This window comes from Triturus cristatus, chromosome 9, assembly GCF_964204655.1.
Source record: "Triturus cristatus chromosome 9, aTriCri1.1, whole genome shotgun sequence".
In the NCBI taxonomy this organism is placed as follows: domain Eukaryota; kingdom Metazoa; phylum Chordata; class Amphibia; order Caudata; family Salamandridae; genus Triturus; species Triturus cristatus.
Genome location: NC_140592.1, coordinates 734,483,366 through 734,509,831, shown reverse-complemented (window position 1 = coordinate 734,509,831; position 26,466 = coordinate 734,483,366). Strand labels below are relative to the sequence as shown.

The window sequence follows — 26,466 nt, the reverse complement described above, 5'->3', positions numbered from 1 at the left end:
GTACAGGCAGTTGCCTCACAGCCTCGGTTTGTTTTTCTGGTTCTTGCAGAGTGGATCTCAGGACACTTCAGTGTTTTTCTGCCCTATTTTTTTTAGGTGAATTTCAGACAGACTTCATCCAACACCTTAACTGTTCAAGAAGTTTTCCCCTTCACTTTTTTGCACCTTAGAAGGGATTTTCTCCTCAAACGCCTTCACTTTTTGTAAAGTATCCCTCTTGTGGGAAGAAGAAACGGTCTGAATTTTAGAAAATGGCAACCTTTACCTCCATTTTAAAATATGAATGAGGATATTTGCCTCATAAAAAGCAAATGCTATGAAATCCCCGCAAGTTGGCTGGAATATTCTGTTTAAAGTCTCAGGGATGCAAAATTAAAAGTAACATTTCCTCCTTAGCCCACTCGTAAGAAGTGAGGAGATCAAATAGGGGTTGTACTCTCTTTGCCACCAGAAAGCGGCAGTAGTAACGTATAGTTTCTTACCTGTCGGTGTAATTTTGTAGTTTGAAGACTTTCTGGATTCACTATGCTGTGCATTATTCTGCCATCTTGTGGTTGGGTCCGGAATTGTAGTATTCCCTCTTTTTCGTGGCCCAGGTGGGCGGTGACGTCCCACCATTTGGTGTCATTTGTGACGTCGGTGTGCTTCCTGCGGAAGCTCCCACCTTTGGTCGCCATCTTCGGATTCTTTTTTCTCGTTTTGTGTTAATCCTGTTTTCCCTGTTATTTTGTGAAGTCTTGTTTATCTTTAACCCTTACCTCCTGTCTCATCTTTCTGGCGGAGGAGGGTGGGTTCGCTAGTGAATCCAGAAAGTCTTCAAGCTGCAAAACTACACTGACAGGTAAGACACTATATGTTTTGCAGCGTGAATCTTTCTGGATTCACTATGCTGTGCATAGACTTTGTAGCGGTTTGTCCTTATTGTGGTGGCTGGGTGGAAGATGAGCACTGGTTACTGAATATGTGCTGGAAGACCTTCTGTCCCACTTGCGCTTTGTTCATCTGGATATCCACGCAGTAGTGCTTAGTGAACGTATGCACTGAAGACCATGTTGCCGCTTGGCAAATGTCTTGGATAGGTGTGTTCGCTAGAAACACAATTGTTGCTCCTTTCTTCGTTGAGTGAGCTTGAGCTGCTCCTTGTAACTGTTGTCCTGCCTGCTAGTGGCAGAGTTGAATCGTCTGCACAATCCATTGTGCGATGGTATTCTTGGTGAATGGTCATCCCAGAACACTGCTGGCAGAGGAGACAAAGAACGGTTTTGTTTTCCTGCACTCCTTTGTCCTCTCTATATAGTGCATTACAGTCCTTCTTGCATCTAGTGTGTGTAGAGCCCTCGGTTTGTGGTCGTTTTTTGGTAAAAACTTGATATTTGGATTGTTTGGTTAATATGGAACCGAGAAATCACCTTTGGTATGAAGTGTGGGTCTGTCCTCATTACAATCCTGTCCTTGTGTATTTGTAAGTAGGGCTCTTGGAGTGTGAGCACTTGCAACTCACTTACTCTTCGTAGTGACGTGATCGCCACCAAGAAGGCAGTCTTTAGTGTGAGCATGTGCAGTGTAGCCTTGTGAATAGATTCAAAGGGTGCCTTCGTCAATTAAGTTAGCACTACGTTGAGGTTCCATGCTGGTGCTGGCATCCTCTTTGGGGGTGCGATTCTCTTGGCCCCTTCCAAGAATCTCTTCACCACTTGAGAGGTGAAGACACTTCTCCCTGTTTCTCCTCTTGTGTAGGCCACCACCGCAGCCAAGAGCACCCTCAGGGATGTGTAGCTTAATCCGCTTTGTAGCAGCTGCGTTAAGTACTTTAGTACGGTTGATTCACTTGTGACCTTTCGTTGTAGTTTCTCCTTGATGCACCATTGGGAGTACCTCCATTTTGCCATGTAGCACTTTCTTGTGGTAGGCCTCCTTGCCTCCCTGAGTACTGCCATAGTACTTGCCGGTAGTTTTAGGTGCACAAATTCTAGGTCTTCAGGAGCCATGCTGCTAGGCTGAGACCCTCTGGTTCTGGGTTCTGGTGAAGCACCCTTCCGTTCTGCATTGTTAACAGGTCCCTTCTTCTTGGGAACCTGTGTGCTGCTACTTGTGCCATTTCCACTATCTGCGAGAACCAGGACTGCCTGGCACACTGAGGTGCTATCAGTATTAGCGTCATGTTGCGTATTCTGCATTACTCTGTGTATCAGTGGTATTGGGGGAAAAGCGTATGCAAAGCTCTTTGACCAACGTATCCATAGTGCATTCCCTTGGGACCAACGTCCTGGTTGTCTGGATGCGAAGTGTTGGCATTTTGCATTCTGGTGTGTTGCAAATAGGTCTATTTGTGGAGTACCCCATTTCTGGAGAAGCTTCTCTATTTCCTGCTTGTTGAGCTCCCATTCGTGGGATGCCGACATCTGTCTGCCGAGTCAGTCTGCTTCCACATTGTCCTTCCCTGGGAGATGTATTGCTAGTAGGTCTGTTTTCAGTGGGATACCCCATCTCCAAATTTCCTGTGCTAGCCCAGATAGTGGCACTGATTGCGTTCCTCCTTGTTTGTTGATGTAGAACATGGTGGTTGTGTTGTCTGTTTGGACCAACACCCTGTTCCCGTACAGCTCTTTCTGAAAGCCTTTTAAGGCTAGGAATACAGTTTTTAGCTCTAGGTAGTTGATGTGTCTGACCGCATCTTGCTGCGACCATAGACTCCTCACCTTGAGCTTGTTCATGTGTGCGCCCCACCCCAGCGGGGAGGCGTCCGTTGTGATGGTGACTGTTGGAGTTGGTTGTGTGAATGGCTTCCCCTGTGATAGGTTTTCCTTTTTCCACCATGCTATTTCCTGATGCACTGTGTGCATGACACCCACAAGATCTTCCCAACTCCCTGTGAGCATTGCTGCTGGATCCATTCCTGGAATGGTCTCATGTGTAGTCGGATATTTGGGACTAGGTGGATGCAGGACGCCATCATTCCCATCAGTTTGCTCGCCGTCCTCACGGTCAGAACTTGCCCCTTGCGGTAATGACGTGTTTCCTTCAGTATTGCCAATGTTCTCTTCCTGCTGGGGAACACTTTGGCCTGTATGGTGTTGATCTCTGCCCCTAAGAATATCTTGATGTGTTCTGGTTCTGTTGACAATTTCTCCCAATGGATCGAGAAACCCAGTCTTGTCAGTGTTAGTATGACCTGCTGGATATGTGGTCGGCATTGGCTGTACGAACTTTCCTTTACGAGCCAGTTGTCGAGATAGGGGTATACGTGTATTCCATGCCTTCGTAGGTGTGCTGCGACAGCTGCTAGGCATTTTGTAAACACCTTTGGTGCGGATTTGAGGCCGAATACCAGTACTGCCAACTGGTAGTGGCTTTGGTCGATCACAAACCTTAGCAGGCGCCTGTGTTTGTGGTTGATGGGGATGTGCAAGTATGCGTCCTTTAAATCTATAGTAGCCATGAAGTCCCCTTGTTATATTTGTGGTATTACCTCTTGTAGGGAAGTCATCTTGAACCTTTGAGTTCTTATGAATTTGTTCTGGAACCTTAGATCTAGGATAGGTCTTCGTATTTCGTCCACTTTTGGCACCAGGAAGTAAGTTGAGTAAACCCCTTTGTTCCTTTAATACCACCTCTATAGTCTCCTTGCTGAGCAGTTCTTGTGGTTCTCTTTGCAAGATCGAGAGATCCTTTGCTGAGTGTGCCCTGTTTCTTGGTTTTCTGTTCGGTGGCTGTTTTTCTAACTCTATACGGTATCCATATTATATGATGGACAGTATACATTTTCCGATGTGACCTTCCTCCATTCCTGGATGAAGTCTCTTATTCTTCCCCCTACCGGTGTTGAGTGTTCGAGGTACTGTTTGTCGTTGAACGTTTGGCTGCAGTTTTCCTTTATGTCCTTCCACCCACCCAGAGGTGTTGCTAGGGTGGGGGCATCTTCCTTTGTGAAGTCACTTGGATGAGGGCTGTTGGCCTCCGCTCCGTGTTTGTCCTCGTCTGTTTCCCCGCCCTTGAAAGGACTGTCCCCGGGGCTGGTACTGCCAGTTCTGCTGCTGCTGCCCGTGCTGCTGCTGGCCTTGGTTGTTCCCTTGGCAGCCTTGCTGGAATGCCTGGTGCTATAAGGAGGGCAGGTTGCCGCCTCTCCCGGCCGGCCTTCTTGTGGGTGTGCCTCTTCTCATTCCCCTGAACTGCAACGCCCCCATGGACCTTGCTGTTTCGTTGTCCTTCTTGAGCGGTGTCAACTTGTCGTCAACCGGCGTGTCGAACAGTTGCTCTCAATTAAAAGGTGTGTTTAGGATGTTGCTTTGCACCTCTGGCTTGAATCCCGAAATTCTGAGCCATGCGTGTCTTCTCTGTCACTCCTATCATCATCATCATCATCATCATCATCATCATCATCATTAGCCTGCTTGATGTTTCTGCCGCATCCAATGCCGATTTTATGCATGTGTTTGCCATGGTTTTCCCCTCTTCTACCAGGTGACTTGCTCTTTGTTGGTACTGGTCCGGTAGATGTTTTAGGAGCTGTCCCACTTCATACCAGTGTTGGTAAGCGTGCCTGTTGATCAGGGCGTTGGAGTTAGCGATGCGCCATTGGATTGCTACATTTCTCTCCACTTTTTTCCCTGTGCGATCCATCCTCCTACTCTCCTTGTCTGGAAGTGGTCCGGCATTAGTGGGTACATTGGCCCTCTTCCTAGTCGTTGCTGCAATTATGGAGTCAGCTGGCACTGAGCGTTGGATGTATGCAGGGTCCTGTGAAGAATGTTTGTATTTCTTCTCAGTCCTAGGGGTCACAGCTTTGTATGTTGCAGGCTCCTTATAAGCCTCTCTTCCTTGATCGAGCACACTAGTGAGCATGGGCAGGAATTGGCTCCTCGTTTGTTGAGGCAGTAGAGTTTCCAGGAGGAAACAAGACTTGGCCTTCTCTTCCTCCATTTTCACCCCATAAGTCTGTGCAGCCTTCTGCACGACCATGTTGTAGATCCCCCATGTCATCTGGCGGCGAGGGCCTCGAAGGGTACGTGTCTACCCCTTCTTCTGGAGATTCTGTGTCGCGATCTTGCCATTCCATGTCTTGTGCCTCCGAGGGCGTCAAGTACCGGTAGGATTGAAGGTCTTCGTCGCCTTCTCCCTAGAGTTCCTCGACTGGTTCGGGAGTTTTCGGCGGTTCCGCGTCTTCACCGTCTCTTTCGACTTCAACCGCGGGTTTCGGCGGGATGGTCTATAGGCTCATCTTCTCGTCCAAATCCTTTTTCCGCTGAAGGATGCTCGCCATTTCTGCCTCGAGCATCCTCTTCTTCCTCTCCATCTCGGCGGCATGTTCGGCGTTGAGGGTTGGAGCGCTTCTCTTCGTGGCAGTCGGCGATGAAGTCTGCCCTTCTTTTCTCAGTGCTGAGGTGTCCTTTGAGGGGAACCTTCGACAAACTGTTTCTCGAGGGCTTTCGCCGATTGGGAGTCCTTTTGGAAGGATCCGCTCGGTTGACTGCCCCTGGTAGCTGTTGCTTTCGTCGAGTGTTTCGACGGCAGAGCTTCCTTCGAGGACTTAGCTTTACTTCAATGAGTGTCGCTCGGGGCTTTAGCTTCACCCTTTCAAGTGTTGCCTGAGTGTTTAGGGGTCGACGACTCCCTTACCTCCTTCGACGTCTTCTTATGGACCTAGACGACCGTGCAGTCCTCTGGTCCTTCTGCGATGCTGTCCTTCTCCCCACTGGAGAGACCCAAGTCTCGGAGCGATGGAGGTGGCCATTGGCCCTGCATGTTGTGTTTCGCCCTTCTCTGCCTCTCCCTTACTCTGAGGGTCTTCAGTGTAAACTCCGAGCAGGCGTTGCAGTCTTCGCTGCTGTGGTCGAGTGGCAGGCAGAGGTTGCAGACTGGATGCTGGTCCTTCTGGGTGTACTTGTGGTGACAATTGGTGCAAAACTTGAACTGTGTTTTGTCCATCCCTGCGCTCAGGGTGCCCCCTGTGAGCGCATCCTCCGTCGAACGTAGAGGTTTTGGTCGCAAAACTTCTCCCTCGTCACTCCGGTTATCTGACCTGTAGTCCGGTGTCGCTGAAAACTTTATGATTTTCATCGATTTTTCTTAATGCCTCTTCCAAAAACTCTGGAACTCTTCGGTAATGATGCAGACCCAACGGCGGAAAAAAGAATCTTAAGATGGCGACCAAAGGTGGGAGCTTCCGCAGGAAGCGCGCCAACAGCACGAAGGACACCAAATGGTGAGACGTCGCCGCCCACCAGGGCCACGGGAAAAAAAAAAAAAAAAAAAAAAAAAAAAAAAAAAGAATACACTACGATCTCGGACTCTACCACAAGATGATGGAATAATGCACAGCATAGTGAATCAAGAAAGATTCCTGCTGCAAAACTTCATTTGCACTTTGGCGATATGGGCATTATATGCACTGTATTTCCAAATAGGCATGGAAGGTTTTTGTAGTTGAATATTTTTGGTGACCTTTTGAGTCGGAGTGCAATCATTCTGCAGAATGTTGAGCACCCATCTAGCTTGGCCTGAGGCGCTAAAGTGGGTCCCTGAGAGCTGCAGCATGAAATGTGCCACCCTAAGGGACCCCCTCAAACACATGCAAGACTGCTACTGCAGGCTGTGTGTTTTGATGCAGACATAAGTGAAAACACATTTCACACGTCCCTGTGTGCTATATCCCCTAACACTGCATGTCAAATTTCTAAGTCAGCCCTAAGGCAGAGTGCTTAATATTACATGTGAGGGCATACCTGCATAAGCATACATGCCAGTGTGCTGGTCAATCCTATTACTGCCAGTTGAAGTGATCAGGGAAGCCATTTTAAAAGATGTGCTGGACACTGTTGAAAAAGAGTTCCCCAGCTACGCGATGGCTTCACTGAAGATAGGGATATTTGGTATCAAACAACTCGTATTCATAAATCCACATTGATTCCAGTTTTGGATTTACCAATACATGCACCCAGAGTGCAACTTAGAAAGGCCCCCTGAAAACCTGTCAGCCTCTGATGTGCACCCGGACTGGTTTCTGTCAGCCTGCCAACCGAGACACTACACTGTTCTGACCTCCTAGGGTGAGAGCCTTTTGCTCTCTGGAGACCCAGAACAAAAGCCTGTCCGGGAAGAGGGTGTAACACCCCCTCCCACAGGATGACCTGTTGATTAGCCTTCCTAAACTGGCAAGCTTCAAAGAGCTGCTGCCTTTTCAAATGTGAATCTGGAGAGAAAGCCGAACCCCTTGGCCAGAACACAGACAGGCGGAAAAATTAGCTAATCAGGTAGGCATGCCACTCCCGGGCTAGTACCACCCCCAAGATGGGCTAAAGTGAGGTGGATATGATTTTACAGTAGTAGCCATCTTTGTGATGGCATACTTTGGAATTCTGGGACAGGGTTGTGCCCACTTCCAACAGAAAGTGGTCATATAGGGGGCGTAGTGATCCCAAAGGTCATTAGCCCATTGACTACTACCCTACACTCACCTAAAATGAGTATTTAGGGGAGCCCGACACCAGAAAATCAGATCATGAACACCTGAAGAAAGAAGATGGACGAGAAGAATCGCACAGCAAGAACAGAAGACCCAGCAACTGACTCGGTATCAATCCTGTCGGCCAGCCTGCTGACTTTGCCTATTGCCCCAGAAGCCGACTTGTCCTGCAGCTGCATAATGTATAAAACCTGGGAGACCTACCAGCCTTCTCCCAGAAACCTAGACCTCCCGAGGGACAGGGGAAATGTCCCCGGCATCCTGCTGACAGCCAAAGAAGAACCAAAAGTACTCCGCTCCCGCCACAATTAGATGCCGCCAAGCACCAGTGCTTCAGAGCCCACCCCCCAACCTGTGTTTTAGTGGCCCAATGGTGTTAGAGTGGTTCCCCCAAGCCTTCAAGGTACAGAGTCCACTTTGACGTGACTCCCAGACTTTGCCTGCAGCCTCAGAGTACAGGCCCCCTCAACCGCGAGTGTTGCCTGACGGAGAAACCAGACACCCCAAAGACCCTCTGCACCAGGTCGCCTCGTCCCAAGGAGAAGAGGACTGTTCCCCAGTCCCCTGATGAAGCCTCTTTCTACCGCGACGTTCTCCATTGGGTAACATTGGGCACCCAATGCAGTTGTGCACCTCTGCAACCAACCGCCCTAGAGCCACTGGTGGTGTTCTGATGGTGCTGCCTTGGACCTTGCCCACCACTCACCTTAACTCCTGGAGAAGGGTCCCATAAGTCGCTGACAAGAACCGATAAACCGCATAGGATTTTCCTCCCATAGATTAACATTGCAGAACTCAGAAATTGCACTGTCGACTTATTGAACTGAAAAATATTCCTATTTAAAAAGGTACTTCCTGAAATTCATTTTTTATGCCTAAACATTTATGAAGATACTTGCTATATATACAAATTGGTGTGGATCTCCTTTTTGAGACGTGTGTCTCATTTATTGACCATCGTGGGTATTTTCAGATGTCTTGAACTCCTCTGTGTTAAGCTGAAGGCTGCTCAACCACACTACCCGCCACCCCCTCCAATAAAGCACGTTGGGATTGCCAAAGCTAGTCCCCTATCCATGCATAAGGGAACCCCTGGACTTTTCACGTGATATTTCTCATTTTTATATATCATATAAAGAGCCAGCTTCCGACATTTGTCATGTTCATTCTACAGACACAGCTGCATACTTGAAAAGTTGGGTGGGGGAGTGAGGGAGGAGTCCAAATTACTGCTTCTGGTTTGTTGAAAGGATGTCCTGCTGCTTCAGCCTCTTTTTAGGGGCGAACCTGTGTAAGCAGCATGCGCTAGAGCATTAACTCTCGCTTGCGAGACGATGTGTTCAGTAAGGGGTCTTGCATCCCACGCCCATGGATTACAGCCTCTGTCACTTTTTTTTTACTGTCTCCTACTTGGCCAGTATGTGCCTTGGCAACAGTTCCCATTACGTCTGGGGCGCATGGCCCAACCTCCGATTAATTAGTTTTAGTGTCCCTCTGCTAATCCCGCTCTGATTCAGGTACTGTTTGTCTTTATTCCCCTCTTCACCCACCAGTTATCTGGGTTTCTTTAAGTTATTAGTGTTTCTTTTTATTGTTTGTTTCTTTATCTTGTTTTATATAGAGAGTTACCATCTTGTCCTAGCATGGCCTCGTTCGTAGTACGAATGACAGTGAAGCATTTCATGACTAATTACAGATAACAAAATCATCTATCCTAACAATTGAGCCATAATAAATGACTGCAATTTGTAAATAAAAATTAAACTTGTCTAAATCATCATTGTATTCAAACTGGTTTCAGCATAAAACTTTACAATTATCTAGCAACTCCAGGGCGATAGGAAAGACAGGTTGAGAACTGGACTTAACACCATACTCAGTGTGTCCACTAAGTGGCAGCAGCGGTCCAGACAGAGCATCCAAAAGTCACAAGCGGAGGGTTTCACGTCTATGCAGGACAGAGTGAAAAATATAACATGGGCATTTCTGGACGAGAAGCAAGCTCTTCAAAAGACTAAACCTTAATGTAACGAAAATTTAAACAGTTCATACTTCTATAGAACCCTTTTCAAAATATTAGGCTATCCGTGCTTGTATAGACCTGAAATGCGTTTCTTTACACTGGGGAACTCGATCTCTTGCATTAGGTCCAGGAATAAAACTAGATTTGTGTGGGTCGCATGTTCTCGCCAGTAAATGAATTCCAAATCTTAGTGCTCCGGTGTCTTAAATATAGGGCAATAAAATTATTCATTTTTTGGTGGGAAGAAAATAGCTAGAATAAAATAGGTAGTTGTTAGAGGAACATCTTTTATACATCTCCTACGACACTCTACTCTGCAACACTGAACTCTACGCCACTCTAACCTGCACTACTGCACTCTACACCACTGCGCTCTGCAGCACCCCATTCTATGCCAGTCCACTACGCACCACTGCACTCTACTCTGCACCACTTCACGTCACTGTATTCTACGCCACTGATACAGAAATACTCGGACCCTTTGTCTCCATGGGTAAATCTATACATGTGTAAAATAGGGAATAGTGTGCCACATAGTGACAGTTTTTAGGTTATGCCTACGCAGTGTGCAACCACTGCTTTGGAGTGACCTCTTGGAATCACTCCGGGCTTTTGTTGAAACTCGTGCATGTTTTGCACTGTTTCCTATTAGTACTCGTGCATGTATGGCGTTTAACTTGCAGGAGTGAGCAGCGGCGCCATCTGTTTGCAATTATCGTGCTCGCTTCCGCAAGTCCACCATACATGGACTGAGCCTCCGCGCTTGTCTAATAGGCCATTAACCGTTGCACATGCGCAGCAGTGGCCACTCTTTTGACCCTGATCAAAATGAAACAGTGTGAAGAATTATCCACATTGGAGGGTTGAGGACCCTGGTACAGTGGCCCCAGCAGTTCAGACACAGCCTAAGGAGATGAACAAGAGCGAGATCATGCCTACAGTTTTCCTGATCAACTAATGAGAACCCAAATGGAATCTAGCAACATTAACCCCCCCCCCCAAAACAAAACAAACATATAACCATTGTGGGACCCCAATGACTGTCCTCAGGAGGTGAAGGGAGGGAGCGCAGTGATGTAAACACAGGAGGGAAATCACCAGCTCTAGAGACGGAAAGCAAAAAAGCACCAAAGATTATCATAGCCCATCCCACGGAGGTTGCCATGTAATCCTCATATAGCCACATACATGCGGGCAGACACAATCTGAAAAGCCCTCGGAGAACATATCCATGTGTCTACCGCGCCCACCTACGAATTCTCATCCAGGGTATGCACAAGATCCTCAGCAGCCTGCGGTCCCTCAGCCTCCAAACACATTATAACATATCCCCCCATAACTCCAAGTCTCTCTCTGCATTATCATCCGTACGCACTAGCCCCCTTCTCTCCTCCGCAATTCCCCACTCCCGGAGGTCCGCCAGCCAACGGTCCAGCTCAGGGGAACTGGTACACATCCACTGGATGACAAGGCGTCGCTTGACCAGCATTGACCCCCAAGAGAACAAACCTGTGTTTCGCTTGAGATTAAATTATTATACATTAACCAATCCCTCAAATCTAAGAAACACTGGTTCGGAGGTGAGTTGACACAAGCTACCCCCGCACCAGAGGGTTATGGCAAGTGATAAAAGCAATGGATTAGGAAATAAATTGTGGAAAACACAGTACATGTAAAGTAATAGAAACAGTGAATGGTACTTTGAGACCAAAGTGCAGAAGTCATTACACCATGAGTAGTTCATCCTAGACAGACAAAACTCTCTCCTAGAAGCAGCTGGTTGCCGAAAGCTAGATAGACAAACCCATGGCCTGTAGCAATACTACTCCAATACATGGACACTATTTTTACATTGTAGTTTGGAAGGCAAAACCACAGCATTTGAGTGATAAAAATCAAAAACAAGTAGCCATCACATACCAATGTTGTTAGTGGCAAGAGGCCGCCCAGAAACTGGGGTCCTGGAAAACTGCTCTCGGCGACTCCGCTGCTGCTTTAGGTTCTGCAGGAAGAGAAAGGTAGAATACAAATTTCCTGACTCTGCCACACCAGGGGTAAGTCAGTAATCATACTCCTACCAGCCACTAATACTCACCTCCGTTCGCACTTCCAGGACAGACTTGAAGTCATTGGACATGGAGGCAAGCTTAGACTGAAAGGAAAGAGAAGGAAGCAGAATTAAAATAAGTGGAAAAGGGGCAACATGACAGACACTCAGATAGCACTGCTGGCTGCTCACCTGCAGAGACACAACTATGGTGTTGGAATGCGTCTGGACATGTCGTCCATTTTGACTGGCCTTGGCCCGCACAAAGTCCTGTAGTTGCGCAATTTGTTTATTCAGGCTGCCTATGTCCTGAGGGAGAGAAAGATTTCATGGTTACCATGCAGCTTCTAGTGGCCACCACTCTATCATCACATTTATCTGTCAAGCAGTCATGTGCACATGGTAACAGCTGCCAAGGCCAACACTTGCTAAGAGGGGGAGTAGCCATTACAAGTTTAGCTTGAAACTAAATTATAAAACATGTTAAATAATTGAAGATACTGCTTTGATCTATTGGAGGTGTACTAGGGTACATCAAAGCAGAGTGATAAGCTGGAGAAGTCAATGTGAGAGGCCCTGCTCGATAATTGTGCCTCGTGTTCAGCTGCTCACCTGCTTACAGCTTAAGTAACATGTTTGCATGGGGTGCAGAGCACAGACTAGTTGTGAGATCACTCACAGGTATAAACAGCCACTCATTTTGGCACTGGATGGTCTTTCTCGAATACACTTGGGAGGTGGATTGCAGGTGACTAATCCAGATTAACACAACCAGCTGTGTTTCGTCAAAGTTGCACCAACCGAGGAAATTTCCCATATACCAATAGCAGTGAAGTGACAATTCACACAAAAAGATCTTCTCCATGTTACAAGTAATTAACTCATGGTATTACTTGTTAATGCATATTCTATTAGGCTGGCTATTACCAAAATTAAGATTCAGAGGAATGTTTTGAAAAATATGGTTCATTAACTATGTAGTGTTTTTATTTTGGGAGAGACAGGTAGGTGTAAGGAATAGTTACCTACTTTTAACCATAGTTTTCTATTAATGGGATATCATTTTTTAGTTTAGAAATATTAGACAACTTCCACACACAGGCCAAGATTCCAAAATTCATGTTTAATAAATATGCATAGAAGAGGCAGTATTTATTGCCAATTGACGTTCAACAATGTGAAATGCTTTTGCATGAAGAACCCCTTTTTAAGTGTCCAAAAACGAGAACTAAAGCATTGCAAGCAATGCTTCTCATAAGTGTCACAAGGAACATGTGAAAACTAGGACATTGCTCCTTTAGTGATTCCAGATGTTCCACTCATCCACAGCACAGCGGTGCAGGTCTCTGCAATGCTGCAGTGGCACCAATTCGTCCCACCCGGCTCCTTAATAGTCCCTCTCTTTCAAAGCAGTGTCATCTTGGAAATGTACCTCAAGTGCTCTTCCTCAGGAGTTAGCCAACTCTTTCTCTGAAAGAGGGGTCCAAGGAAACCCTCCTGGCAGACTCGTGGTTTTCCAGATTAATAGTCCTGAACCTGGAGAAGTGAGCTTGGCTTCAGTCAGTAACTTGAGACTGCAAAATATCTCCGATCTAACCCCCTTCGGTTTAACTCACTGACCAGCTTTTTGGAGTGTCTGAGAGGAGCCCAGCAATTTACATCTACTGCCTGGTCTCTCCCTTAACTCGCCCTCTAAGTAGCAGCAGTATTCTGCATGTGAAAATGGTAGCCACTTAGGCGATAATTACAGACGCCACACACACTCCATACATGTCTTCCATTTTCAGACAACACACACAGCATCCATGCACCTCATGGTTAAACCAAGGTTCCACTTGCAGGGGACTGGAAGACAATTTAAACCACGGGAAATGCTGGTAGGCCTGTTCCCTGGCAGGCAACATATGAAAAGACATGCTCTTCTGTCTAAAATTGTTATCACCACCAATATCAGTCTTCTGCAGGCTGCAGAGACAGCATTCGTTGCACTGGCAAAGGAGGGTGCAGGTAAGTGTGCCCCTCCAAAATCAAGAGCCACCCCTCCGAGTTGAACACCACACCATGATACAAAGCCATTGTCTAAACACTGATTGTTGTGTGCGCGGAGGTAGGGGAAAAAAAAAATTATACAGCTCGCTAGGGTAAACTTGGGGCAAGGGCACTCACTCCGAACCCTGACCCAGGTACAGCACCTTTCTCCGTCCCAACACAGAGTGTAATGTCTATGTGCAGCATTTCCTTCTTTTTTAGGGTGTTGGGGTGCTAAAGAGGTGGTTAAAGGGTTTTCCTCAAGCAAATTTATTTTATAGGACTGATTGTCCAGCAAAATTGGCCTTTTTTTAAAAAGCAGTAAATAATTCTTATATGTACAGTTACTGGTAAAAAAAGATTTTTTTTATGGAAATCGCTATCTTTAATGATTCGTTTCTGGGTACTGCAAATGAAGGGAAATATTCTTAAGTTCATAAATTTAAAGGAAATCTCGTGATGGAAATTTCTCGACCTGTCATACATAGAAAACTACCACAATTCTTAGGTTTACACACTTTGTGGGCATTCTGAGTAATAAAGGCGTGGATTACTACTCACGCAGATCGGAGAGCATTCAGCTTTCCACAAACAAGGACTACTATGAAAAGCATGAGAAGACAGCTGACTGGTTACAGAATATAGGTACCAAACTGGGGGAACAGCGAAGTCTTTTCTGGCAACAGCATGCCTAGAGAACAAACAGCATAAGGCTCTTTGCCAGGCGGTGCGCACTTCAAAAGCTGGGGTGCATATGCCACCCTCTCTCATGACACCGTTTCTCTCATCACTGCCTTTTACTAACCTGTTTAATGATGTATGTTAACTCTTCGATCTCTACACCTTTATCGTCAAACAGGGATTTCCGCTTTGCCACTGGAGACAGTAAAAGAAGAGACATTTTTAAAGGTTTAAAATGGTTTGAAAAGCACAACAATCACTCACAGAAGAGCACTTTTCCCGACAGAGAAAGGGAGAGATGATGACAAACCAGCAGATTTTGAATCAACAGCAGAGTTACATTCCTGTGGGTCATGGACAGGCATTGTGCATTTTCTACGCTCAAATCAGCTTGTGTGGTCTACTGAGAATCAATACTCATCACTGTTCGGTGTCCGATTAGGAGGTCCAAACTATTGACCAGATCTACTGCTTTCTTCAAATCCTCAGACATAGTCTTTTTTGTTTTGCTAATGAGGTTTTATTGAAGTTTGTCAGAATGGAAATAAAAGCATCAGTACAGAATCCACTCATCAACAAAAGAGCATAGTGATAGGATGTCACCAATAAACGGGATCCTCACAGCCATGTCTTACAGCAGCAATCATAGCTTCTCTGCCTCATCGGATACCTTCTAAATTCACTGCTCTACCAGAAACCCACACTGCGTAGTCCAAGTGCCCCAGAGACAATGAACCCATAGTGATAATTTTTCACTACCCTTACTCGTCAGATGCCTAGAAGCTACTGGTATTCCTAACAGAGTCACAGTATTCTTTCCCTTGGTAGCAAATTAGGTTTTTGATGCATTCCTTGACTCTGGTCTGCAGGCAGTCAGCCTCAGCCGCTGTTCTGGCCTAAAGAAGGCGCACTGACAGGTAAACCGGAGTACATTAAATCAAAGAAAAGGGGTGCAAGTTTCCATCCTGATCAATAACTACATTGTACAATCAGAAACACAAAAAATACAAGCAAAGAAACTTGAATGGCACTTTCAAAACAGCAAAGGCAAGCCTGTATGTGAAAAATATCAGATTCATCCTCCAGAAAGCATTTATACTAAAGATTAGGATTCACCTATTACCCCAGTGTTTTGATAGTCTGATATGTTTGGAGTGGAAAATATTACAAAATGACTGCTCAAATCGATCCATTAAAGTTGATGTAGGTAATGTACTTTTATCCCCCTCAATCCTTAATTTTTCTGTTATAAGCTCAAAATATGGGAGCTATGCAAATCCTTGAAAATGTTAGATATATTATTTAAATTCAGTGCATTATAATAGTTATTAACTTCATAGTCTAATTATTCTAGGTACCCCTTAATGCAACAGCGCACCCACGAACAGACACTTTTGTACTAGGAGGCTCAAAAGTGGAAAAGGATAACACAAACATGAGACAAGGCATTCTCATGGTAAAGCCCTCCACTTGCTGCTGGTTATGGGCACCTCCTAGTAGCTCCCAAACCCAAACTTCCGGAGACAAATGCTTGTCTTATTTAATATATGGCAAGTAAAATAATTGTTCAATTTAAAAAGGAATTATTGTAAACCAATATAGTTCAAAGTACAAAAGAAACGAGAAATGTGTAAAAGAAGAAGAAAAACTAAAAAGGTAAGAGGTGGCAATAAAGAAATTTTTACTTACGTATGGTCAGCTTCTCAAGCTTGGCAAAGGTGTTGCTGAGATCCTTTCCGATTCGCCTGGTGAAAAAGAACAAAACGTTACTCTGAGGTTCTAGTGGTCCTAGGCACAGTCATCTATCCGTTGCATCTGCGATAGTTCAACATTCAACAAGAGCTGGCTCCTACTTATTGTTTTAGTTTTATCACAAACAGCATATTAGCGACATCGTAGGACAATGAATTACAGTGTAATTTCAAAAAGGCAGTGAAAGGATAGAAGTGACCATATTACCATAGTTGCTAATCTTCACTTCATGACCTCTGCAATGTAATACTGCCTTTGTGTTGCATGTATGAATGCTGCAGGGTCTTCTGCGGTTACTATGCAATTTCAGGCTAAGTGGATGTTCCTCCAGTGACTGGCAGAAGAAATGGGATGCTTGGTGGGTTAACAGTACTTGACAGGGAGAGTTATTAGGGTGTGCCTTCACTGAAGGGCGGCTGGAATGGGACGGCTGTCCATTCTATATATTGGAGTTTTGGTGCTTTAAGCCTCCTAAGAAGGAAATTACCAGACTTGTGAGAATAATTTCAGGTTCTATTATTGATTAAATCAGGTGAGAATTGCAATACAGTAGTCATAAGCTGAAGTTTACGGCTATGGACCTTTCCTTCACTGGCAAATCTAGAACATCACTAATATGTCCACAGATCATGAATTCATTAATGCCAGCAGCATGTTTCTGTCAGAACCCCTCCTCTACAAATACAAACACTCCCTTCGTTGACCTACTGCTGAATTTGTGCTTCAGGGCAGCAGCCGAGTACTGTTCTGTCCAGACCATATACACATCTAATTTTCCCTTGCTCCAGCCACTTGTGTCCCCAGTTGAAAACAGGAAATGGGAATCAACTTCCCCTTCACCCGTCTGACTACCACTCATTTTCCACATGAAAGTTTAGCTTCTCCAGTGCAACTTTGCTGATAATAAATAATTGTCAGTGACCAAATCTACCAAATCAGGCAGTAGATGCTTGCCTCCTGACACTTCACTCGTTTCCACTATATTTCGAGTGTTTACATGTTTGTTTACCATTTCTGTTGCATTTGCTTTAACCCAGTAGCTGCGAGGATTTGCCACCCCAGCACGGAGGCTTTTTTTGTTGCTTGAGACAGTTCGCACTTAATCTTCCTGAACTTTTTCCACACAGAAGATATTGAGCAAATGTGTGTCATTTGTTCGCCCTCATTTTGGGGAGGTGAGGATTCCATTGGAGGATCTCGAGAAAATAAGAAAATGAAACAAACTTTTTTTTTGTTTTTAAATTAGGGAGAAATGCTGTGCAAGAAACCTTTTTTCCCCCACCAAAATAGCATTAATAAAGGATTGGAGTGCTAAAAAGCCCTCTGTCCAGATTTCAGGAGAAAGCAGATATAAAAAAAAATGAAAAAAATGTACCAGTCTTTACCTTTTTAGGTCTTGACTGAGACATCACATGCACTCCGACTCAAGAGACCTTTTGTTTTGTGTAAAATAAATAAACTTAAGGGTTTTGAGCCCACCCATTATTTACCATTGGCTGGCTTCATTGTCTCCCTTATTTCTTTTCTGTTCACTGGTCAGCTGCAGCTGGCTTCATTTTTGAGGTCTCACTACCAGAGAACTTTAGGACGATTTTGATTTCACCTTCTTTATATTCGACACACACACCAAAGAACTGCAAGGAATGAGCTGCGTGCACTTTACAACTCCTTTCCCTTGTTCGCCATAGTTCATTACACCGATCAGCAGAGCTGTCACAACTTTGCTTTCTATACGAATGTTAACAAGCAATGTATGTACCATCCCGTTCAAGGCTTTGCAGTCAAAGATGTTGTCACAGTCCTTAATGCACAGTCTTGCTCAGATGTGTTGGTGCAGTTCTATTTAAAGAGTTGCAGTTCCTACGATGCATTTGTGGTGTCCTAGTATACACATAGCGCTTCTGTGCCCCTATAGGGGTAGTAAGCGCTATACAAATACAACTATGCATTTGCAGACCAGTCGAGAGGTGTTTGCATAGTTCGGTTTAAAGTTCCTGTCTTTTTGGTATGTGCTATTTTAATTCCTTAAAATACTGCTGTCCTTCTGAGAGGTGTACATACTGTCCAAATCAAGAGTGGTTGTCCTGTTTGGATGGGTGTGCATTGCCCTGTTCAAAGTAGGACAGTTCTCCTGTAATACATTTTAAGTCCAATTAAAATTAATATAACCTTAGCATGGAAATGATAAGGAGTAACAGTATTATTGCATTCAACATACTGTTCTAATGGGAAATGTTATGAACTGAACACACTGCAGCCCAGGTGATAATCCGGTTTATCATCTAATTAGAAGTACTGAGAGCTGCTGGGAATAGCAGAAGAGCATGTACGGCTTCAGTACTACAGCCCTTCTAAGAGAGGTCTGTCCTGTCCCAATGTGCATCGTTCCTTTAGGGAAGTGCCGCTCCTGTCCCATTAAGAGGACTGTAGTCCTAATGTTGTTCAATGAATGCTGATAAATGTCAGTCCCAGTGTACAGCCTTCTGGCAAGATGTGACTAGACTGTAAAATGAACAGTACTGCAGCTCTGCAGAGAAGTGTCCCCTCCTTCCCATAAAAAGCACCACATTTCGGCTAAGAAATGCCAGCACAGACCAGAAGTGGTGCAGCTGCTCTTGTCCAAATGAAAGTCCTGCAGTGTTAAGCACAGTTACTGTCCCATTGAAAGTGCTGCAGTTCCGCTTGTTGGGAAGCAGTGTTAATGCCTCATTGAAAGTGCTGTAGTTCTGCTGAGAATTGCAGATAGGAGCCCTTTATTTGGAAGTGCTGGCACAGTTTCACCTGTATACACAGCCTATAACACTCCATAATATAGATAATCATTAGGCGGTAGATGTTATACAAGATGGCCTAAGTAATTTATGAGTTACATACATGGCCATTATCAATGTTATCCAAGTCAAACGAATGCTTGTGGCTGTGCCAACCCAATAATTTCTACATGCCCTGACAGTGATAATTTTTATGAGACAAAGCACTTGATTTGCAGACGGTGTATCAACTTTCTAGGCGACACAAAAAATACTCAGCGGATGTGAGCAACTATAGTTGACCCCATTGTGAAAATGAAAGACGTAAAGAGGAACGACTACTGAGCACAGTGAGACTCCTGCAACGGGGAAAGTGATCCTTACTTTTCCCCAAACAAGCAAGTTAGAAAAAAAGCACTATGACGTAGCAAGTCGTGTCATAGCTCTTTTTTTTTTCCTTCTAACTTTGAGACATGAAGCACAGTAGTCACAATACTTTATGACATGATTAGAAGACATTGACAAAGCCAATAGTTCTAGTAGGTGAGAGCTATTGGCTTAGCCAATGCTCGTTCTACGTGGAAGCCAATTTTTACTTCTATTTTCAGATTTCTACCTACTTGCAGTTTGTGGTGGAAACAAGTGTGAAATCAGGGGACGAACCCGGACGCTATACATTTCTACAAAGTAGACAAAACTCTAAATTCAGCAATGGGTGAATTGTGTAGATTGCTTGTGTTTTTCCCAAAGAAATTAATTGTTGAAATTAAAAAAAAGGATATATTCAAAAAAGTAAAAAAGGAGGGGGGGCGGTGTAAGCATCCATGTTGTAGGACGTGCATTTCAGTGCTCCCGGGATAATTTGAGGTCCGAGGTCTTTAAAATCCTGATTCCCACCTGAAAGTGGCCCTGGAGGGAATCGAACCCCACGACATAGTGAAGGGAGGACTTGGGGTCCGCTGGCCCCTTGGTTTTGGTGGGGGTGAAACAAATGTGAGTGCCTGTGACAAACTGCCGGTAAAATGGCACAGCCTGCAGCTGAGATTCCATTGTGGCGTGCCAGAGCGCATACCAGTGGCTGAGAGCCTCTGGTGGAGACTGGAACCTGCACGCTGGACATAGGCCTCCCCATACCGATGGAGGATTAAGGCTCTAGTGCTGGCGGGCTCGAGACCGCAAGCCAACTGCCCATACTTCCCTGTGACAGGGCTTGGAAGGACGCAGTCCCAGGACCAGTGACACTGTGAGGGGTGAGTTGTGCTGACAGGGCCTCTGATGGGCGCTAGGACTCTCCTGGTGAAAAGAGATGCCACAAGGCTGGCTTGACGACCACTGTTGTGAGGGCTGAGAAGTGGCAGCCAGGAGGGCATGCCGTGGGTCACTGACATGGAGGGTCAGAGGGACCAAAAACCGAGCTCTTTGTGGAGGAGTGGCTGGACAAGACTGAGATAGGTATGTTATCATACAGGTTGCAAGAAAACATGGCCCTTGGTCTATAGAAGGACATGAAGTACATTTATACTAGGATTAAATGACTCTGATCCAAAAATAGTGAGGTACGTGCGTGCCGGACAAGAGTGTGGAGATAAAAAGGACTCAGATACTCACTCCTTTTTCAGACCAGGCTGAGAGTAGAACACAAGAGGAAGACTCAATTCTCAACTGCGCAGGATGCTTGGTCTTCGCTTGAACACCGCGGGCTATGGTCGGCTCACCACCAGGGGGTGAGGGACATGGAGGCAGGAAACCTGCACCGAGGAGGCAGAGAAGCACCAAGGGGAAAAACAATACCTCTTCCCCAACAAAGGCACAAGTGAAGGCAGCACAGGAACAAATGGTCAAGAAACTGCAGTACTACACAGATGATTTCAGCGCAAACAGGTGGACAGCCCTCAGCCCCAAGGGAGGCAGCATACGGAAACTGAGCACAAGACGGAGGACGACCAGGTGCCACTGGTGACGCCTATGACGGACTATTTGGGCAGACACGGATCAGGATTAATGGCAGGGTCTGGTAAGGAAGAACAAGGCCTCGGATGAGAAGGGCCAGGGGAAAGACTGGTACACCACGGCTCTTACGAATAGGACTACCCGTTAAGGAACATTGTTGTGAGAACTAAAACGCAAGAGAGGCAGACAGTCGAGCCCCAGCGAAGATTGCACAAGTTAAAAATGTTTAGATTTGGGATCCACACATTCCATGAACTGGGGGAGTGGTTAGTTTTAAAATTACTGCACAGTGAGGTAGGGTGTGGGGGTTAATCCTAGGGGAGTTTACGACAGCAAATAAACTGCGATCAAAGGGACTGGTCACAACTGCCTCATATGGGTAGTAAGATTACACCATGGGAGGGTCGTTTGTTTCCACCACGACACACACACACATACATTGACACTAATGTTATGGAATGTGAATGGCCTGGGGGATACAGTTAAACAGTTTAGTGCAGTGGGCCATCAATAGATTCAAACTGGATAATGTGTACCTGCAAGAGACACCTCACGGATATGAAATACCGCAGTATGGGGCAAGGGAGGCACTGGATATGCTCAATACATCTCAGGCTCTAGAGGGTTAATGATCTTGATAAGGAAAACCCTACAGTTCCACACGAAACACACTTGGGGGAAATCCAACAGGATGCTACATTGCAATTCAGGGTGAATATGAAGAGATGTATATATATCTCAAATTCACTCCTCAATTTAAAATACTTCACATGAAGTAGGCACGGACTCCTTCCAAGTGCATAAAGTGCTTTTATTTAATTAATCCATATGTACCAGCTGAATGCTTGGTCCATGACGCGTTTCAACCGCAACCCTGCGGTCTTGATATATAATGGCCATGTTACGGAAAGTGAGTAAAATACTACTAGAGGCTGGGTCGCAGCTAGTACTGCTGGGTGGAGACATCAACCTGGTGCTAGACAACTCTTGATAGGATGAGTGCAAAGGTGGATGGGGAAACAACCAGAGTGAAACTAGCAGGCTTCACACACCTACTAGGCTTGAGTGATGTCTGGAAAGCCTTACATCCCTCAGAGCAAAGTTACTCCTTTTAGTCTGAGGCACACAATATGCACTCACGGACTGACTATCTGTTCACCACAAGGGACTCGCATAAAAGATTTAAAGAAGCAATGTATCTGGCAAGGGGTCTTAGTGGCCACTCACCCCTACTGGCGACATTCACCACTAAAGCACCGAAACCTAAAGAATCCAGGGAACTGGAATCCTGGCGTGTTGCAAAGAAGCATATTAGATCAGATAAGGTGACTAAATACTACTTTAGGGAAAACACAACCTCAGTGAGGAGCTCAGTGGTAGTGTGGGAAGCGTATAAGGCCACGATTAGAGGTATCATCATTACTGGGGAAACAGGGGATAGAAGGGAAAGACAAGCCAACTATTCACCCAGGAAGAAAAACTAAGCAATCTAGAGAGGGACTACACAGACAACCCGACCCCTAAGGCAGGAACTCAAAAGGGCAGAGTACCAATAAGTGGCTAAGCACGAGGTAAGAACATCCTCCCAACCAAAACACCACTATGAGAGGGATCCAGACTTAAGCCAGCGAAATGGCTGCAGGGGTTTTCTGGTCGGGACACAATTGGCTTATCTGCTTTAGCAGATGTATGGGATGCAAATGCGGTGGTCCCCTTCTCCCACTAAAAACGAGAGTGCCAAATGTCGGAAACAAGGTGGCTGAATTATGCAAGGCTGCGCCACTCTTAGACGATGTGTATCGCTAGAGGTGGAAACACACAAGCACTCACCTCTGGAGACTAGACTCTTAAGACAGTCGGGTGGATAAGAAACTGATTGCACTGACATACGGTACACTGATGAGGAACACCCTGTCCACCCTAAGGACCATGCATGGTAAATGGGAACAGGACATGGGGAGGCCTGGAGAAGGAGACTGGTGGGTGGTGCTGGAATATCCTGCAAAGGTACCAATAAAGGCCAGTTTTAGACTGATAGAGAGATTTTTTTTTTTTTACACAGGGTATACAACATGGGCACCTTGCTACACATGATGGCATGAACAATACTTCGGATTGCCATAGGTTATGTGGTTTGGAGAGCACCTTCTGGCACACACTCTGGAGCTTCCCCCGCATTCAAACATACAGGGAGGCGATAGCAACATTACTGGAAGAAGCAACAATGGTACCGTTGGAATTGATGCCAGAGCTAGTAATTTTGGGGGTGTGGGACCCAACTGACCGCACAAGGTACCAAAAACTACTGATAAACTACTGATAAATATGGGATGTATGGTGCAAAACGTGAAATTGCACAAAGGTGGGGTTCAGGGATCCCCCCTTCCCCACACACCCAATAATTAGTAAGCAGGACTGGACTTTTTTAAAGTGATGGAAAAAGAGGGTTATAAAGCACGAGGGTGTATGAATAAATTTGAGAAAATATGGTACGGGAGGGAACCAAGGGATGCGTGTAGTGTAATAGATAGTAAGGGCTTGAGGGTAGCTGCTCCGGCCATCTTGCCCTCAGGAAGGGAGGCGTTGTAACAATGATAGACATTCATGGAGAAATTATGAATCCGAAGCAGAGGGAGATCCAGCGGGAATTGTATCCAATATTGTAAAACAAGGGCTTAATGTCTCACAATATGTATGTTTATCGTTTGTCAGAGAATTCAAAACAATGAAAAATAGATTTTTTTGTTTTTAAAGGGAAAGAAATAGGTGAAAACACTTTAATCTGTAACTTTTTGCCCCATTGACCGATTTGTCTTCGGATTGCAGTAATATATTGCGTTTGTTGGTTGTCTAAAAACACGCAATACAGAGACACCAACTGGGCAGCATATCATAATTATATTTTACTATGTACCGACCATGCTTCAATCCATATATAAAATCTAATGAATGAAAAATGGACAGGAAGGAATTGTATGCATTTTTGAAACATGCCCAAATTACTGAGTTTAGGAAAAGTGTTTATTTGTACAGCTCTGAAATTGGCGTTACCCATGCTATCATGTCTGTCAGAGGTTATTTTGCAAAAAATTGTTCTTTCTTGCACACTGGCTTACATTTGGAAGCCAAAAATGGATTGAGATTCAATTGATAAGTGCTCTACTATACTGTTACCACAATGCTCCAGATAAAAACGGAACCCAACTTGTGTGGCTGGGCATCGTGCCCTTAAAACACAAAATGGAGACAAAACTTTGCCCGGACAATTGACCCATATTGGTGATGTGGGGAGCTGCAGTATTTAGGCAAAGGCTCAGCCACCCCCCAGGTGAAGCTACTACATCCAGATATTTCTGAAAACTATTCACCCAGTGGAGTACAGAGTGGTTTGACTTGTGTGGATCTCACTATGTTTTCTTACCCAGGTGCATTGCAAACCTCCAACTTTGGCTAACATTTCGGTCAGGGTAAAGTTACAGAATCTGTGGGGATCAAACGCACTACCACTCAGTGTTCTCACATTCTCTTGCTACAAAAATCTTTCGAGTACTTGCTAAGTGTGGTAGGCAAACCATGCACTGTGAAGGTAGAGTAGTGGACATCAATAGTTTGTCCACTGCACTTAAGTGGTCTAGGAGTCTAAAATATGTACTGAAGCTCTTGGAAGCACAACAATATACCCATCTTAAAAAAAATGTGCCCCCTTAAAAGGTGGGATGGGGGAAGACAGTGAAATAAGGTATAGGGATCCTAATTTAAGTGTGTTTTTTTTTTTTAACAGAATTTTATATCGCGCGAACTTGACCCAAATTGGGTATCAGAGCGCTTTACATAGCACCAGTTGCATTACATGAGGACACATTCATTTTTGTTAGGCACGGGGAGATTAAGTGATTTGCCCAGAATCACAGGATGTTCAGCATCATTGCAGAGACTCGAATCCAGCTACCCAGATTTGAGGCCCTAGCCATTAGGCCAACTCCTCTCCCCACTCTTACCCACATCACGGTCTAAAAGTTGCTAATGTCTTTTGAATGAGACTTTAATGCCTACAGTATTGTTTTTGCTTTGATATTTAGAGTAGTACAGAAAACACAATCACATTTTTAATCAATTAAAAAAGGTCTTAATAATTTTCTGGGATCATGCACATGGATAAGCAAGTCAGTGTTTATTAATATTGGTGAAGGTCCTAGATTCCAACCGCACCCAAGTATGCCCTCTAATAGACCAATATAATGTTCAGCATCAGAAAACACATCTGCCTGTGCCTGAAAGATCACAGAGTAGCTGTATTTAACAGAGTCTGGGGTTACCCTCTCATTATTATTAATTAGCATTTCTTAAGCGCATAGCTACCCTAAGGCATCCCAGCGCTAGCCGCAGGACAGGAGAGGGAAAGAAGCTCACAAGTTAGTGCTCTGGAACAGCCAGGTTTTAAGACGCTTTCGGAATGTGAGATGGTGAGTCTCTGAGCGCAGAAGCAGGGGAAGGGCATTCCAAAGCTTAGCTGTGGTATAAGAGAAGGAACTACCCCCACTTCGAGTCCTTTGGATTTTAGGGATGACGGCTAAACTCAGGCTTGCCGAGCGGAGGAGTTTCCTGGGGCGATAGCCGGTGAGAAGGGACCGGTTAATGGTCTTATGGGCTATGCAGAGGGATTTAAATGTAATCCTCTCCAGGATGGGCAGCCAGTGTAGGGTCTTCAAGCAAGGCTTGGCCGATTGAGTTATAGGTGTACCAGTAGCAATCGAGCGGCACAGTTCTGGACAACTTGAAGTTTCCTTGTAGTGGATTTAGGTGCTCCCAGGTACAAGGAGTTACCGTAGTCTTGGCGCAAAAGGACCAGGGCCTGGACAATAGTTCTCCTAGCCCCCATAGGGAGGAGAGGGAGAACTTTCCGCTGCATTCTAAGGATACCATAGCAGGCACCTGTCACTTCCACTGCTTGTTGGTCAAATTTGAGTGACTTGTCAAGCCAGACGCCCAAGCTTTTAATCTTGGACTTTGGAATCGAGGTGGGTCCCAGACAGGTTGGCCATGGCAGTTTGAGATCCGCGTTGGGTGGATTGCCTGGATACATTATTTCATTTTTTTTCTCCATTGAGTCCGAGACATGAGTGTTGCATCCATTTGCCACCTTCTCTAATCAGGATTCCAGATCAGATGGAGCATTGTGCGGGTGATTTGGAGATACTACCAGCTGAGTATCATCTGCATATGTAACAATTTTGATCCCATACAGCAGGATAAGATCAGCCAGCGGCCTCATGTACACATTGAGCAGCGTAGTACTCGGAGACGATCCCGGAGGTACTCCATAGCTGAGAGGTAGACACCTTGAGGTAGATTCCCCTGCGAAGACCTGAAATGTTCTACTATTAAGGTAGGATTGGATCCAGGAAATGGCTCCCCCTGACACCCCTAAGCCTGTTCCCAACTTCCTGGGTACAGAAGTGATCTGTTCTTGCCTCAAACACCTTCCACTATGAACAATAAAGAGCCAAGGAAGCCCATGGCACCTAGACCCCTCCAATTAGCTAAAGACCCCAGTAGGAGTCTACTGTAATGCTTACTCACTTGGCCATCATGGTGAAGTCACTCCTCTGCCGCACAGCATTAAGAACAGGACGGTTTGTCTGGACCCCATTCTGAAACAGAATTGAACGAAGTTAGTGTGATTGTTTTAAGAAATGTTTTCTATTCTTTTCTCCACCTGGTCTGTGAATAAGCAGTGTTTATATAAATGAGCATGGCTTGACCCCTGAATCCC

At 45.3% G+C, this 26,466-nt stretch overlaps 1 protein-coding gene across 3 annotated transcripts in view; it reads right to left on the bottom strand.

Moving 5' to 3' along the window:
* STX5 (syntaxin 5) overlaps positions 1–26,466 on the bottom strand; it is an 84,406-nt gene that overhangs the window by 29,912 nt on the left and 28,028 nt on the right. For all 3 annotated transcript variants that reach the window (XM_085625968.1, XM_085625969.1, XM_085625970.1), the window contains exons 3-8: positions 26,274–26,344; positions 15,931–15,986; positions 14,366–14,436; positions 11,725–11,841; positions 11,581–11,637; positions 11,406–11,487 (exon numbers count right to left, since the gene is read on the bottom strand). In XM_085625968.1, coding sequence (XP_085482094.1) covers positions 11,406–11,487; positions 11,581–11,637; positions 11,725–11,841; positions 14,366–14,436; positions 15,931–15,986; positions 26,274–26,344 — 454 coding nt within the window. The remainder of the gene's footprint in view (positions 1–11,405; positions 11,488–11,580; positions 11,638–11,724; positions 11,842–14,365; positions 14,437–15,930; positions 15,987–26,273; positions 26,345–26,466) is intronic.